Source organism: Terrapene carolina, unplaced genomic scaffold (assembly GCF_002925995.2).
Source record: "Terrapene carolina triunguis isolate 2854851 unplaced genomic scaffold, T_m_triunguis-2.0 Scaffold32922, whole genome shotgun sequence".
In the NCBI taxonomy this organism is placed as follows: Eukaryota; Metazoa; Chordata; order Testudines; family Emydidae; genus Terrapene; species Terrapene triunguis.
Genome location: NW_020697273.1, coordinates 2,112,389 through 2,125,665, shown reverse-complemented (window position 1 = coordinate 2,125,665; position 13,277 = coordinate 2,112,389). Strand labels below are relative to the sequence as shown.

At 52.9% G+C, this 13,277-nt stretch overlaps 1 protein-coding gene across 1 annotated transcript in view; it reads right to left on the bottom strand.

The window, feature by feature from the left end:
• LOC112106282 (centrosome-associated protein CEP250-like) overlaps nucleotides 1–13,277 on the bottom strand; it is a 218,602-nt gene that overhangs the window by 86,816 nt on the left and 118,509 nt on the right. Inside the window, exons 5-7 of the mRNA XM_029914173.1 lie at nucleotides 8,155–8,232; nucleotides 6,550–6,633; nucleotides 5,900–6,046 (exon numbers count right to left, since the gene is read on the bottom strand). Coding sequence (XP_029770033.1) covers nucleotides 5,900–6,046; nucleotides 6,550–6,633; nucleotides 8,155–8,232 — 309 coding nt within the window. The remainder of the gene's footprint in view (nucleotides 1–5,899; nucleotides 6,047–6,549; nucleotides 6,634–8,154; nucleotides 8,233–13,277) is intronic.

The window sequence follows — 13,277 nt, the reverse complement described above, 5'->3', positions numbered from 1 at the left end:
CTTCTTCCCCTGCACCTGTGTACCCCTCCTGCTGTCCCTCCTTCCCCTACATGCCATACCCCCGCCTGCTCTATTTACATGATCTCCATTACTACTCAACTGTCCTATTTCTAACAAGCTTGTCTTCCATGCACTCAGGCTGTCTTACCGCTAACATCTGCTCAAGCCGATGGCCTCGTAGAGCCTCATTCTCTCCTGCTACCTGGGCCAGATGCGCATTACACTCCCCAAGCTGAAGAGAAAGGGAAACATATTAGACATTCAACTCCACCTTAGAATGGCCATATGACCAAAGGTCCAGGTAGCCCAGTGTCCTGTCTTCCGACAGTGGCCAATGCCAGGTGCTTCAGAGGGAATGAACAGAACACGGAATCATCAGGTGATCCATCAAGTGAACACTCATCATCATACCAACAAACCAACTGCACGTCTCTGCAAACCAGAGGCAAGTGCCACTCTCATGTGTCCTTAACACAACTCACACATCCCCCTATTAATCAGTCCTTGACGGCTCTGTCATACAGGAAAAAGGGGTAAACAGCAAGGTGGTTAAGTTTGCAGACAATACTAAATTACTTGCGATAGTTAAGCCCAAAGCTGACTGTGAAGAGTTACAAAAGGATCTCACAAAACTGGGTGACTGGGCAACAAAATGGCAGATGAAATTCAATGTTGATAAATGCAAAGGAATGCACATTGGAAAACATCATCCCAACTATACATATAAAATGATGGGGTCTAAATGAGCTGTTACCACTCCAGAAAGAGATCTTGGAGTCACTGTGGATAGTTCTCTGAAAACATCTGCTCAATGTGCAGTGTCAGTCAAAAAACGAATCGAATGCTAGGAGTCATTGGGAAAGACAGACAATACCACAATGCCACTATATAAATCCACGGTACGCGTATACCTTGAACTACTGCGGGCAGTTCTGGTCGCCCCATCTCAAACAGGGTAGATTAGAATTAGGAAAGGTGCAGAGAAGGGCAACAAAAATGAGGAGGAGTGTGGAGTAGCTTCCACACGATTAAAAAGACTGGGGTTGTTCATCTTAAAAAAGAGACTGCTAAGGGGGATATGATAGAGGTCACTAAAATCATGAATGCTGTGGAGAAAGTGAATAAGGAAGTGTTATTTACCCCTTCACATAACACAAAAGCCAGGGGTCACTCAATGACATTAACAGGCAGCAGGTATTTCTTCACACAGTGCACTGTCAACCTATGGAACTCATTGCCAGGGGATGTTGTGAAAGCCAAAAGCATAACTGGGTTCAGAAAAGTATTAGATAAGTTCATGGAGGATCTGTCCATCATTGCCTCTTAGCCAGGAGGGTCAGTGATACAACTCCATGCTCTGGGCGTCCCAGAGCCACTGACTGCTGGGACTGGATGACAGGGGATTGTTCACTCAATAATTGCCATTCTGTTCTCTCTCTCTGATGCAATACAACACCCAGGCATGGAGTTAGGCCAGCACAATGGTAAATAATGCAATGAAGTGAACTCTGCTCTAGTTAGGACCTACAACCCTGCAGAATGCTCTGTGCACCTTGGATTCCAAGGCCTGACCAGTGCAATGGTTCTGCAGCAGATTCAGTTTGCCAGGTTGTCCAGTGCCATAACTGTGCTCGGTGCTTTACAGACACGTAAGGCAACAAGGTTCCTGGTCAATGGTGCTTACAATCCAAATAGGGCAGATGATAATGAGAAGCGACTGCAGACCTTGGGGCTCAGGGATGGGAGGAGGAAGACAACAGAAACAGGCCATACAGCAGATCATATCCCTTAATTTGTGTTGTATATTTCTTATTTTCCTAGCTAGCTATGTGAGGTGTGTTTTTATGGTGCCTATCACCATTGGGTCTGAACTGAGACTAAACAGAAATGGGGTTAGCGGTGTTGGTTCCCGTGCAGATAGGGCTGTTTGAATGGTATGCTGTTCTTCCTCCTTGTTAGTGCTTACTGGTGCCGTTCCAGGTGAAAGTCTGGTTTCAAGCGGGAGGGGTGCGGGCCTGACATGGTCTTACCTGTTCTTGAGAAAACACAAGCTGCTTCCTTCCCTCCACCCCCCTTTCAGGTGAACAAGAGAAGAAACGAAGCTAAGTCCAACCCAAGCAAATTCTGCAGCCCCATTCCACCCTGTGTCACAGGCTTGTCCTCACGAGTCTGTGCCAACCTTCCAGCTCCGATCCCTTTTCTAGGGAGCTTCTGGGCTCCCTCCTCTCCAGTCTCCAGTTCTCTAGCCTCACCTCACCAGGGTCCCAGACAATGAAGCAGGCATAAGGTCTGCTCCAAACTCTCCCTGCTTCTGATTCTCCAAGGTCATTAGTATTGTAGCCACAGTCCCGTAGCAAAGTCTGCTTTCTGGACTTGTCTATGTCTGACTGTCCAGACAAATTCTGCACCCACTACTCTAGGCATCCCAGGAACGTCCCCAGCCAGGGACAGTCTCTTCAGGGCTTCTCCCTAGCCAGTCTGCTTTGTTACCTCTTCCCAGTTCTGTTCTCCTAGCAGCGGTTCTCAAACTTTTGTACTGATGACCCCTTTCACATAGCAAGCCTCTCATTGCAACCCCCTTTATAAATTAAAAACACTTTAAAATATTTAACACTATTATAAATGCTGGAGGCGAAGCGGGGTTTGGGGTGGAGGCTGGCAGCTCACGACCCCGCATGTAATAACCTCACAACCCCCTAAAGGGGTCCCAGTTTGAGACCCCCTGTCCTAAGGGCTCCGTAACAAAGCCCACTCCAACATTCCTTTTCTGTGTGGCCTCCTCTGAGGCCTCTTGACCAGACAGAGTCAGAACTCCTGTCCCTTTCCTCGTCTCTCTCAGTAGAGAACACTAAAGCCTGCTCCTTTCCAGGCTCCTTCTAGTCTCTTCACTGGAGACACCTACCGACAGCTCCTGCTCCCTGCAGATCTCTTTCCACTTGGAAGGAAGGGAGTTGTTTCTGTTCCCTCGCTACCTTTCCCAGCCTTTCTGCCCCCCCCCCCCCCCCCCCCCCCCCCGGGACCTTGCTACAGGAACAGGGTAGGGGCAGACCATGGACTTGCAGATAATCTGATCTCTTCTGGCAAGATTTCCATAGTTGTGGTCCTGCCCTGAGAATGCTCTGTCCCATGCTCTGTGTAGGGTGTAGAGCTCTGGCATGCCAGTGCAGCGAGGTGTCCGAGCATGCTCCAGGCTTGAGAGATGAGGTGCAGGATTGTGAACGCTGCTGGGTTAGGTTGGGGCCCCCCCAGGAGCAATGAGTCCTGGAGTTATTGGCCTGTTTTCATAAATTCAAAGATTTTAAGGCCTCTATAATCATCTGGCCTCTCCTGCTACATAGCCTTGAAGTTTAGGACAAGAAGCCTGAACCTGACGCTGCGAAGGAGGGGGATCCACAGATGGTGATCTGGTTTCGTGGAGGTTAAAGAGAAGGGGAGACAAGACTGAGCCATGTGGTGCTCTGGAGGGATGAGGAGGCACAGGCCCAAACATGGCAAACTCTGTCCAATAGGAATGATTAGAGCCAACACAGTGCTGTCCTCTTCACTCCCACAAGCTCTCCTGTGTCCCATCAATGCCACATGATCAGTGGCTTTATCCTTGTTCTGTGTTTGCTTTGTATTTGATGGCGAGCACACGGGCAGGGCTAGGAAGCACTGAGTGGAGCTGAGAGAAGAACAATTTGTGGAGGGCTCTGCAGGAGCAGAGGAGGATGGTTCACGCAGAGAGAGAAGGAAGTGCTCCAGGCATAGAGGGCGCTGTGAAAACAAGCACAGAGACACACATGGGAGGGAAGAAAACAATAAGCATCAGAGAGCCAGGAGAGAGCAGAGCATAAAGTGCAAAGCGAGGGTAGAAGACAGGCTGAGTGACACCTTTCCTAGCTCAGGTGGCATTCCAGTGCTACTCAGACTTGCCAGAACTGCCAGAGAGGGGCTGGAAGGTGTGATCACTCCAGCCCCACAGGCAGCCCTGGAAAGGGGGACCAGTGCTGGCAGCTTTAGATGAATGGCCAGTTCAATTAAACATGGAGCTGGAATATGATGAGCCCCATGCGCCCAAGACAATGGGGAGCCCCCAGCCTGGGGCCCGGGATGGCAGGGAGCCCCCGGCCTGGGGCCTGGCCCCGCACGCCTAGGAGGGCAGGGAGCCCCCGGCCTGGGGCTGGGACAGTCTGATGGGATCACTGGTGGAGCTGGAATGCAGAGATCACCTTACTGATTCTGAATGCTTGAACTCCAGGCAAACCCTCCATGTTTGTGGCCAATGACACAAGCAGCAGCACTTGGTTGGGAGTTTCACAGCATAAGGCTCTTGGCACCCTGACTGTGAGCTGGAATGGTCCCCTTCCCCTTCCCCTATCACACCACACAAAGGAGCCAGCATGTGTGAGCCATGAAGGGCAGAGGGAGCAGGGAACGAGACAGAGCATCAACATCCAGCCTGATTTCCCCCCTCCACCCCCGCATACACCGACACAGACTCACACTTACAGACAGATGCACAAATAGAGAAAGGTGCACACACGGATACACTCACAGACTCACACACATGCAAACAGACAAATTCACACATCTTTACACAGTACATGCCCCAGAGCTACTGACAACCGGAGAGCAGGGCTGCTCTCCACCCACGTTTCTGTATACGCCCCCCCATGCACAACTTGACAGCAGGAGGAGCAATATCCCGTTACACTCCCGCCCAGGGCCAGAGCAGCATCGCAGCACCACCAAGCTACTTGAAACAAAACAAATTCCATTTTCTGCTAAAAACTCTGAAATGCTGCTATGTTCTGGACAAGCCCTGCCGTGATTAGCTCACTCCTGTCCAGCAAGCAGGGACCTGATCCTCTGGGGTTTAATCTTCCAGTATTCGGAGCGATTTCCTTATCAGTTTGTTACACAGGCAGACAGGCTTATGGGATGCTGAAAGAGAGCTGCAATGGTCCAATGGGTCACATCGTCAGGTTCAGCAAGTAGTCCTGCAGTGCACAGTGGGACCAGCTGCGGACTTTCCACACTGGCTACCATCACACACAAGAGTCCACTTGCCATACTGATCCAAATGACAGCTGTGGTCAATACCCTTCACAGCTACGGGCACCCGACAAGCCAGCAAGCGTGGAACTCCACGGCTGAGGTGCCTGTGGAGGCAGCACGCCCTCCCCAGCTGGAGTCACACACAGCAGGAATAAATTGTCTAAGCAAAGGGGTTAACTCCTGGCAGACTCTGAAGCACAGAGCCCGCTAATAGAGATCTGTAAGGGCAGGAAACCCAATGGATACAGGAAGGGGAGGAGAAAATGCTAAAAGGGGACCTTGGGGCTACAAAGGAGCTAGGCACAAATACTGCCCAGCAGAGAGGCTGTTGCCAGGGTCTGCAGAAGCATTGGGACAGTTTCATTATAAGGGTGTGTATCTTCTGAAGCAAATTCAAGATTTCTATCCCAGGGAGCCAAGACCAATACATCTGAACAAGCCTCATCCTGACTCACCGTTTACTGCTGTTACCACCCAGTAGGACAGCTCCTTCCCAGGGGTGCAGTCCCTCTCCTGTCCTCCACAGGGCCACCCGATTCCTCACTCCGAGAGGATTTGACAGCAGGATGCAGGGATCAATGCCTAGGACATCTGCTCAATTGCAGCCGCTACCCCTGGAGTCAGGGTTTGGGCAGAGTGCATCTCTGCAGCTAGCAATGCAGCGGTTTCTCTCCTTGGTTTCCCATGCTCTCCCTTCCTCACTGGGAGCCTCCATTTTCAGGTCTTTAGCCCTTTCTCATACTGCATCATTTGCATGAGAATAGAAGCATGTCACTGCTGCTGGTTTAGGTTGCTAGTGCATTAAATAAAGTTACTAGCCAGGCCTATAGAGCTGGAGCTGGAGTGGAGTCTTTCTTACCTGCCTCTGGGATTCCTCCTGTAGCCTGCCGCTGGCCTCCAGGTCTTGCTCGAGCTGCTGGATCCGGCTGCATTTCTGCTCCAGTTCTGCCTGCCTCTCCGTCTGCTTGGTCTGCAGTTGATAGATCCTCTGCTCTTGAGCATCCAGCTATTGACCCGCCCAGGGAAAGAAAGAAAAAATGGAAAAAAAAATCAATTAATACTAAACGGCTTAACAAAACCCTGAACAGCACAGGCCTGATGCTACTGGGGGTGGGGACTGAGGGGAGGAGAAACACCCCCCCACTAGCTGCAAGAACTTGATGTTCTGGGGACAGGAAGCCAATATGGTAGGTGCGATTTGCTAGCACACCAGCCGCAGTACTGACATGTCCAAGTCAGGGGAGTCAGGGAGCTGCAGTCACTCCGCTGAGGGACATTTGCCCTCACCCCGTCTCCGGGGGAAGCTCTACGGAGCCTGGACGAGGGACAGAAATAGAAGGCAATGGCGCGAACACAACGTTATTTAAATAAACAAACAAACAAACAAATAGCTGCCAGCGCTGGCTACGTGTTGCAGCTCCAGGCGGCTCTGCCCTGTGCGACGGAGCGCTTGGGTACTCTCCTCTGGCATTGTCTGTACAGAGAAAAGAGAAAGGAGGGCCTTGGTACCTCGGTGGCCAGCACATCCCTTTTGTCCTGCATGAGCAGGAGCTGGCTTTGAAGAGTCTGGATTTTTGCATCTCGGCATTCCAGCTGGAAAACGTTTACATGGAAAGGGAGAAAGGAAGAATCATGAATGCCAACCAGTGAGCAATGATCATGACAGGACTAAAGCACTGATCCCCAAAGCTCACTGTGTGCAGGCCCCATCACTGACCGGCGTCTCAGCTGCTGGGGACTCTCTCTGGACAGGCAAGGTGGAAGAGGTGGCAGTAACTGCTTCCTCTCTGCAATGGCCAGGCGTGACTTCTGTTGCTGGCAGAGCAGACAGCGACTGGGAAGCAACAGATTTTGCTGGCCACAGATCCTGAGAGGTTTTTTAAACTCAGCATTGGGAAATCCTCTGCAGTGATTGGTCAGTAGCATGGCGATATCCTGACATGACAGCTGGGGTTGGAACCACTTTTGTTCCTTGTCCCTTTCCACAGGTGATATCAACACACCTCATTTATTGGGGCCTGGGCTGGCCCAGAGGAGTGCTTGTTTTAGGAGAAAATGGATTATCCTCCATGATCTAGTAAGGCTAAACAAATAATGCACATTAACTAAATACAGTAACAGCTTCCCAAGCACCAGGCCACTTGAGAGGAGAGACATGGGGTTTGGAAAGGACGTGGCTGCAGCATCCTCCCACTGGAAATTAGCCATGCGGAGCTCCTCCTGCCACAACTTCTCCCACTCTCCTGTCTCCAGCAGGGAAGGATACAGGAAGCTTCAGCCTCACGAAGCTCGCCCACTCAAAGGCTTCCCACACAGAGAGGGCCCCAGGCATGATGCACTTACGCTCAACCACAGAAATCTCTTCCTAGAGCCAGTGAAGAACAAAGGCCCGGACAATTCCACGAGCGCTGAAATGCCCACGTCCCTGCACACTTGATTCTTGTCCAGAGCACTCTCCGGGTCCCGCACCATGCTGTACAGCCCAGAGCTGCCCCCTTGGACCCACAGCCACTTCCCAGGTCCCCACTGCCCTGTATAGCCCAGAGCTCCCCTGCAGAGCCCACAGCACCTCCCTGGGTCCCCCACAACCCTGTACGGCCCAGAGCTCCACATGGCTGAACCCAAACAGAGAACAGTGGGGGACAAAGAGCCCAAAGAGCAGTGGTGGAAGGGGAACGTGGAAAGAGGCAGGCCTGCGTCTGCGACAGGAATCAGATTCTCTCCCCCAGACGTCAGGAGTCAGCCTCGGCTCACAGAGCTGTAACCAACGGCACTGTTAAGGAAGCTGTATGTCTGTGCTGCAAAGGCCTGCTTGTGTCTGGAAGGGGCGCAGCACCAGATGGGCTCCAGTTGCTGCCCTGAACCCTGAGCCCTCGGTGCAGGTGCACTACAAAGACGTGCCTAGCAGCTCAATCAGCTCCATACCTTGGTGCAGCTCTGTAAAACTAACTACACCAAGCCAAGTGACGGGCAGCCTGCCTGGGCTCCCTGTGCTGCGAGTCTGAGATCCAGCCCTGGAGACTGGGGCTTATTGCTAAACAAGGCTGGTCTCTGATCGGAGAGTGCCGCTCAGGCTGGCCTCTCTCGACATGGTTCGTCTCCAGGGGCCTTTACCTCTGTTTTCAGGAGCTCGTTGGTTCGGGAAGATGAGGGGAGCCTTTCACAAGGACGGGATCCCGGAGCACTGCTAACCTAAAACACAACATCACGGGGGTTAACAGCAGGCACTGGCTGCCCGGCTGCCCAGACAAACAGCAGCAGCAGGCTCAACGTACGCTGTCCCAGTCACAGCCCAAGGATGAAGCACTGAACATGCTCCCAGCCCTACATTCTGGCCAGCAGCGGGGCAGAGGTGGCAGCCCCTCCCCATGGCCAGCCTTTTGGCACATCACCCCTTCGGAAACAGAGCCCGGTCACGCCTCCTGAACTGCGCAAAACCCAGCAGCAGCTGTGGCCCCTGGAGCCAGCCTATGAAAACTTCCACTTCAGGCTGCAGCATTTGGAGCCCCCCATGCTGATGTCACCAGTTCCCTCATTCCCTTAGCGTCTGAAGATTTCGATTGCCCTTCAAGTGTTTACAGACTAAACAATATAGGACTGAAATATGAGTGAGAAAAGGTCTCCAAGCTCCCATGTTGCAGCCACCTCTGCCTGGTTCCCATGACTGTCCCCAAAAGGAGAAATCTCTCATCTCCCCACCTGGGCCACCCAAACTCTCCCAGAAGAAATAGTTGCCCCCACCCCCGACTCCACCCCACCCCTGACTCCTACTGGGCTGACGAACATCTCCCTCTCATCAGGGTCCTTCTCCCTCCTCCCCGACAGGAATCTGGGACCCAGAACAGGACGCCCTTCAACCTACCCACCCTACCATGGGGTGGGAAATCATGGACTAGCCAGCTCCCCCAGAACCCTGGCTGATTTCAGGAAGTGCCCTACCTAAACAAAGGGGGTCTCCTGGCAGCCACACTCCCAGGCCCTGCCTGCTCAGAACTCTGGGATTTTTGTCTGTGTCTGGCTTAGCCAATGTCTGGCCTCACACAATGAGCTCACTAGTGATTCCTGCTGAACACGCAGGCAGTCTGCACCCTCCCTTCCTGGCACGGCTGCAGGTCAGTACACAAAGAGCAGAACTCAAAGCTTTTTGCACTGTCCTGCAGACAACACGGTGGGGGAGACGCAAGCTGCAGAGCGTTGGCTATGGCGCTCCCTTTGTTTACCACCTTCCACCCTCACCATTATTACTGGAAACAACGTGTAGTCAGTAGCACCTAGAAGCCTGACCCAGGCCACCGTGCCAGGCACTGCACATACCCAGAACTGGGAGTTTGTGCCTTCCTCCGCACTGCCCCAGATCTGGCAGCCTCAGCCCCTTTTGCCCCAGGGCACTACGTGCCAAACCCCCTCTCTTGAAAACCCACTCCTGGAAGCCCCCAAAGGCAAATCCATGTCAGTATTGTACCAGCACTGCTCCAACTCTGCCACGCTTCCCGCTGCCTCCCCCGAGGCATTCCCAGTTAGCGTTACCCTCTGGGGGCTCTCAGGCTATCCTGTCTGGGGCAGGCCCTGTGCGTTACAAACAGGCCCACCTGGCTGCCCACACTGCCCCCTCCCCCTCCGGGCCCGCTCAGTCACCTGCACTGCAGTTGACGAGCTCCGGTGAAATCTGGCCAAACCCTATGAACACGCTGGAGACGCGAATACACCCAATGGCTAAGATGCGTTTAATTAGTAACTATCTGACTAAATCTAGCTAGAATTCATATAGTAATTAAATGTTAATTGATTAATAAAAATATATTTACTGAAAACTGTCATCCAGTTGTCAACATTCAATAAATACATTCATAATTAATTTGAATATTAGTAACATAAAACGATTTTAATATCTAAATTAAATCTGTAATGGAGCCACCATCATCATCATAATATATGGAGATAGACCTATCTCATAGAACTGGAAGGGACCCTGAAAGGTCATTGAGTCCAGCCCGCTGCCTTCACTAGCAGGACCAAGTACTGATTTTTGCCCCACATCCCTAATTGGCCCCCTCAAGGATTGAACTCCCAACCCTGGGTTTAGCAGGCCAATGCTCAAACCACTGAGCTATCCCTTCCTCATATTGTGCCTTCCTCAAAGCTGTAAAGCTTTAGTGCTGCCCTATGCTATACACGCACAGCCCATTACAACCACAATGGGAAACGGCTGGAGTTGCACAGGTAAGCACTCAAAACCCAGCAAATGCTAAAACCCTAAATGGCTCTGGGGACGCCACTGTGTGTGTGTGTGTGTGTGTGTGTGTGTGTGTGTAAGTCTGGGCTTGTGATCTACCAACCACCTCTGTGAACAGCCAGAATCGGAGAAGACTTGCGACATGGGGGGCAATGTGGAAAAGGCAGTTCCTGGGACAGATGCCAGGCTGGCAGGCCCCTAGAAACATACAGGATTTCCTTTTATTTTGACTGTAACTAAGCCAAGGCTCCGCATCTAGATGATCTTGAGCTGGGTTAAGTACTAGATATGTTCTGCAAGCTAGTTCTTTTAATATGGTTTTCAGTCTTTTCTGAATCCCAAGACCAAATCCAGCCAGTGGGGTGACTTGTACAGAGTGCCCCAAAGAGAGAAACCACCCCTAGAAGGGAGGGGTTCTGACGTCTCACCCTATTCAAAGGCCTTGATCAGAAGGGCATCGAAGAGGGGACCCTCTCTCGGACCACTTGTTGCGCACAAGGAAGTGGTTCTGACAAACACAAGGCAGGTGGCGATCAGCCTTTCCAGACGACTGTCCCCCTTTCAGGAGTTGGATTTGTCTTGTGTACCCCCAGTTTCACCTCATTTAAAAAAAGACGGTTACTCACCGTTGTAACTGTTGTTCTTCGAGATGTGTTGCTCATATCCATTCCAGTTAGGTGTGTGCGCGCCGCGTGCACGATCGTCGGAAGATTTTTACCCTAGCAACACCCGGTGGGTCGGCTGTGGAGCCCCCTAGAGTGGCGCCGTTATGGCGCTGGATATATACCCCAGCCGACCCAGCGCCCCCTCAGTTCCTTCTTGCCGGCTACTCCGACAGTGGGGAAGGGGGGCGGGTTTGGAATGGATATGAGCAACACATCTCGAAGAACAACAGTTACAACGGTGAGTAACCGTCTTTTCTTCTTCGAGTGCTTGCTCATATCCATTCCAGTTAGGTGACTCCCAAGCCCCACCTAGGTGGCGGGGTCGGAGTGAGACATTGCTGTGTGCAGAACCGCTGACCCGAAAGCAGCGTCGTCTCTGGATTGTTGCACCAGCGCATAGTGAGTAGCAAATGTGTGGACCGATGACCACACTGCAGCTCTACAAATGTCCTGGATCGGTACTTGAGCCAGGAAGGCAGTCGAGGAGGCCTGGGCCCTCGTGGAATGAGCGGTGAGGCGTGGCGTCGGTACACCGGCCAGGTCGTAGCAAGCACGAATACAGGACGTGATCCAAGTGGATAGGCACTGAGAAGAGACCGGTGAGCCTTTCATCCGGTCGGCCACCGCAACGAAGAGTTGCGTCGTCTTCCTAAATGGCTTTGTACGGTCAATATAGAAAGCCAGGGCCCTGCGTACGTCCAAAGAGTGTAAACGCTGGTCTTGACGAGTAGCGTGAGGTTTCGGATGGAAGACCGGGAGGAAAATATCCTGGTTCACGTGGAAAGGTGACACCACCTTTGGCAGAAAGGCAGGATGGGGGCGAAGCTGCACCTTGTCCTTATGGAACACCGTGTATGGGGGCTCGGATGTCAGCGCCCTGAGTTCCGAGACGCGCCGTGCTGAGGTGATGGCTACCAGGAAGGCTGTCTTCCAAGATAAGTACAGGAGCGAGCAGGTAGCCAAAGGTTCAAACGGAGGCCCTGTGAGCCTGGAGAGGACGAGGTTGAGGTCCCACGTTGGAACCGGCTGTCGCTGCTGTGGGTACAGCCGGTCTAAGCCCTTGAGGAATCTAACGACCATCGGGTTCGAGAAGACCGAGGACGTGAGTTCCCCTGGGTGGAAAGCGGAAATAGCGGCGAGGTGAACCCTAATTGAGGATGTTGCCAAGCCTTGCTGTCTGAGGGACAGGAGGTATTCCAGTATCAAGGGGATAGGAGCCTGCGAGGGAGACGTAGCTCGTTGCTCACACCAGCAGGAGAACCTCTTCCACTTGGCTAAATACGTGGTCCGCGTAGAGGGCTTTCTACTTCCCAGCAGGACCTGTTGGACGGCCTGCGAGCATTGCCGCTCTGAGCGACTCAACCATGAAGCATCCACGCCGTGAGGTGGAGCGACTGCAGGTCGGGGTGACACAGCCGGCCGTGGTCCTGAGAGATGAGATCCCGACTCAAGGGGAGCGTGATCGGCCTCTGTACTGACAGCTCTAGAAGTGTGGTGTACCAGTGCTGTCTCGGCCAAGCGGGAGCGACCAGAATTACCCGTGCATGGTCCCTGCGGATCTTGAGCAGCACCCTGTGGACCAGCGGGAATGGGGGAAAGGCGTAGAACAGATGGTCTTTCCATGCCATGAGGAAGGCGTCCGACCGAGAGCCCGGGGCTCGACCGTGTAGGGAGCAGAATGCCTGGCACTTCCTGTTGGCCCGAGATGCGAACAGGTCGATCTGGGGAAACCCCCACCTCTGGAAAACGGAATAGATGATGTCCGGGCGAATCGACCACTCGTGCGTTTGGAAGGACCTGCTGAGACGGTCTGCCAGCGTATTCTGGACTCCAGGCAGGAATGACGCCGTGAGATGTATCGAGTGGGCGATGCAAAAGTCCCACAGGCGAATGGCCTCTTGGCATAGGGGAGATGAGCGGGCTCCGCCTTGCTTGTTGATGTAAAACATGGCCGTGGTGTTGTCGGTGAGAATCAGCACGCAACGGCCCTGTAGGAAGTTGAGGAAAGCCTGGCAAGCCAGGCGCACTGCCATCAGCTCTCGGACGTTGATGTGCAGGGCTAGTTGGGACGCCGACCACAGGCCTTGGATATGATGCTCCCCCAGGTGAGCGCCCCATCCTAGAGATGAAGCGTCCGTAACTAGGTGGAGGGAGGGCTGTGGGGCGTGAAAGGGTACTCCTGCACAGACCGCAGTGCGATCCGTCCACCATGTGAGGGAGGCCAAGACTGCGGTCGGAACCGTGACCACTACGCTCAGGTCGTCTCGATGAGGACGGTAAACCGATGACACCCAAGTCTGCAATGGGCGAAGTCGCAGTCTGGCGTGCCTGGTTACGTA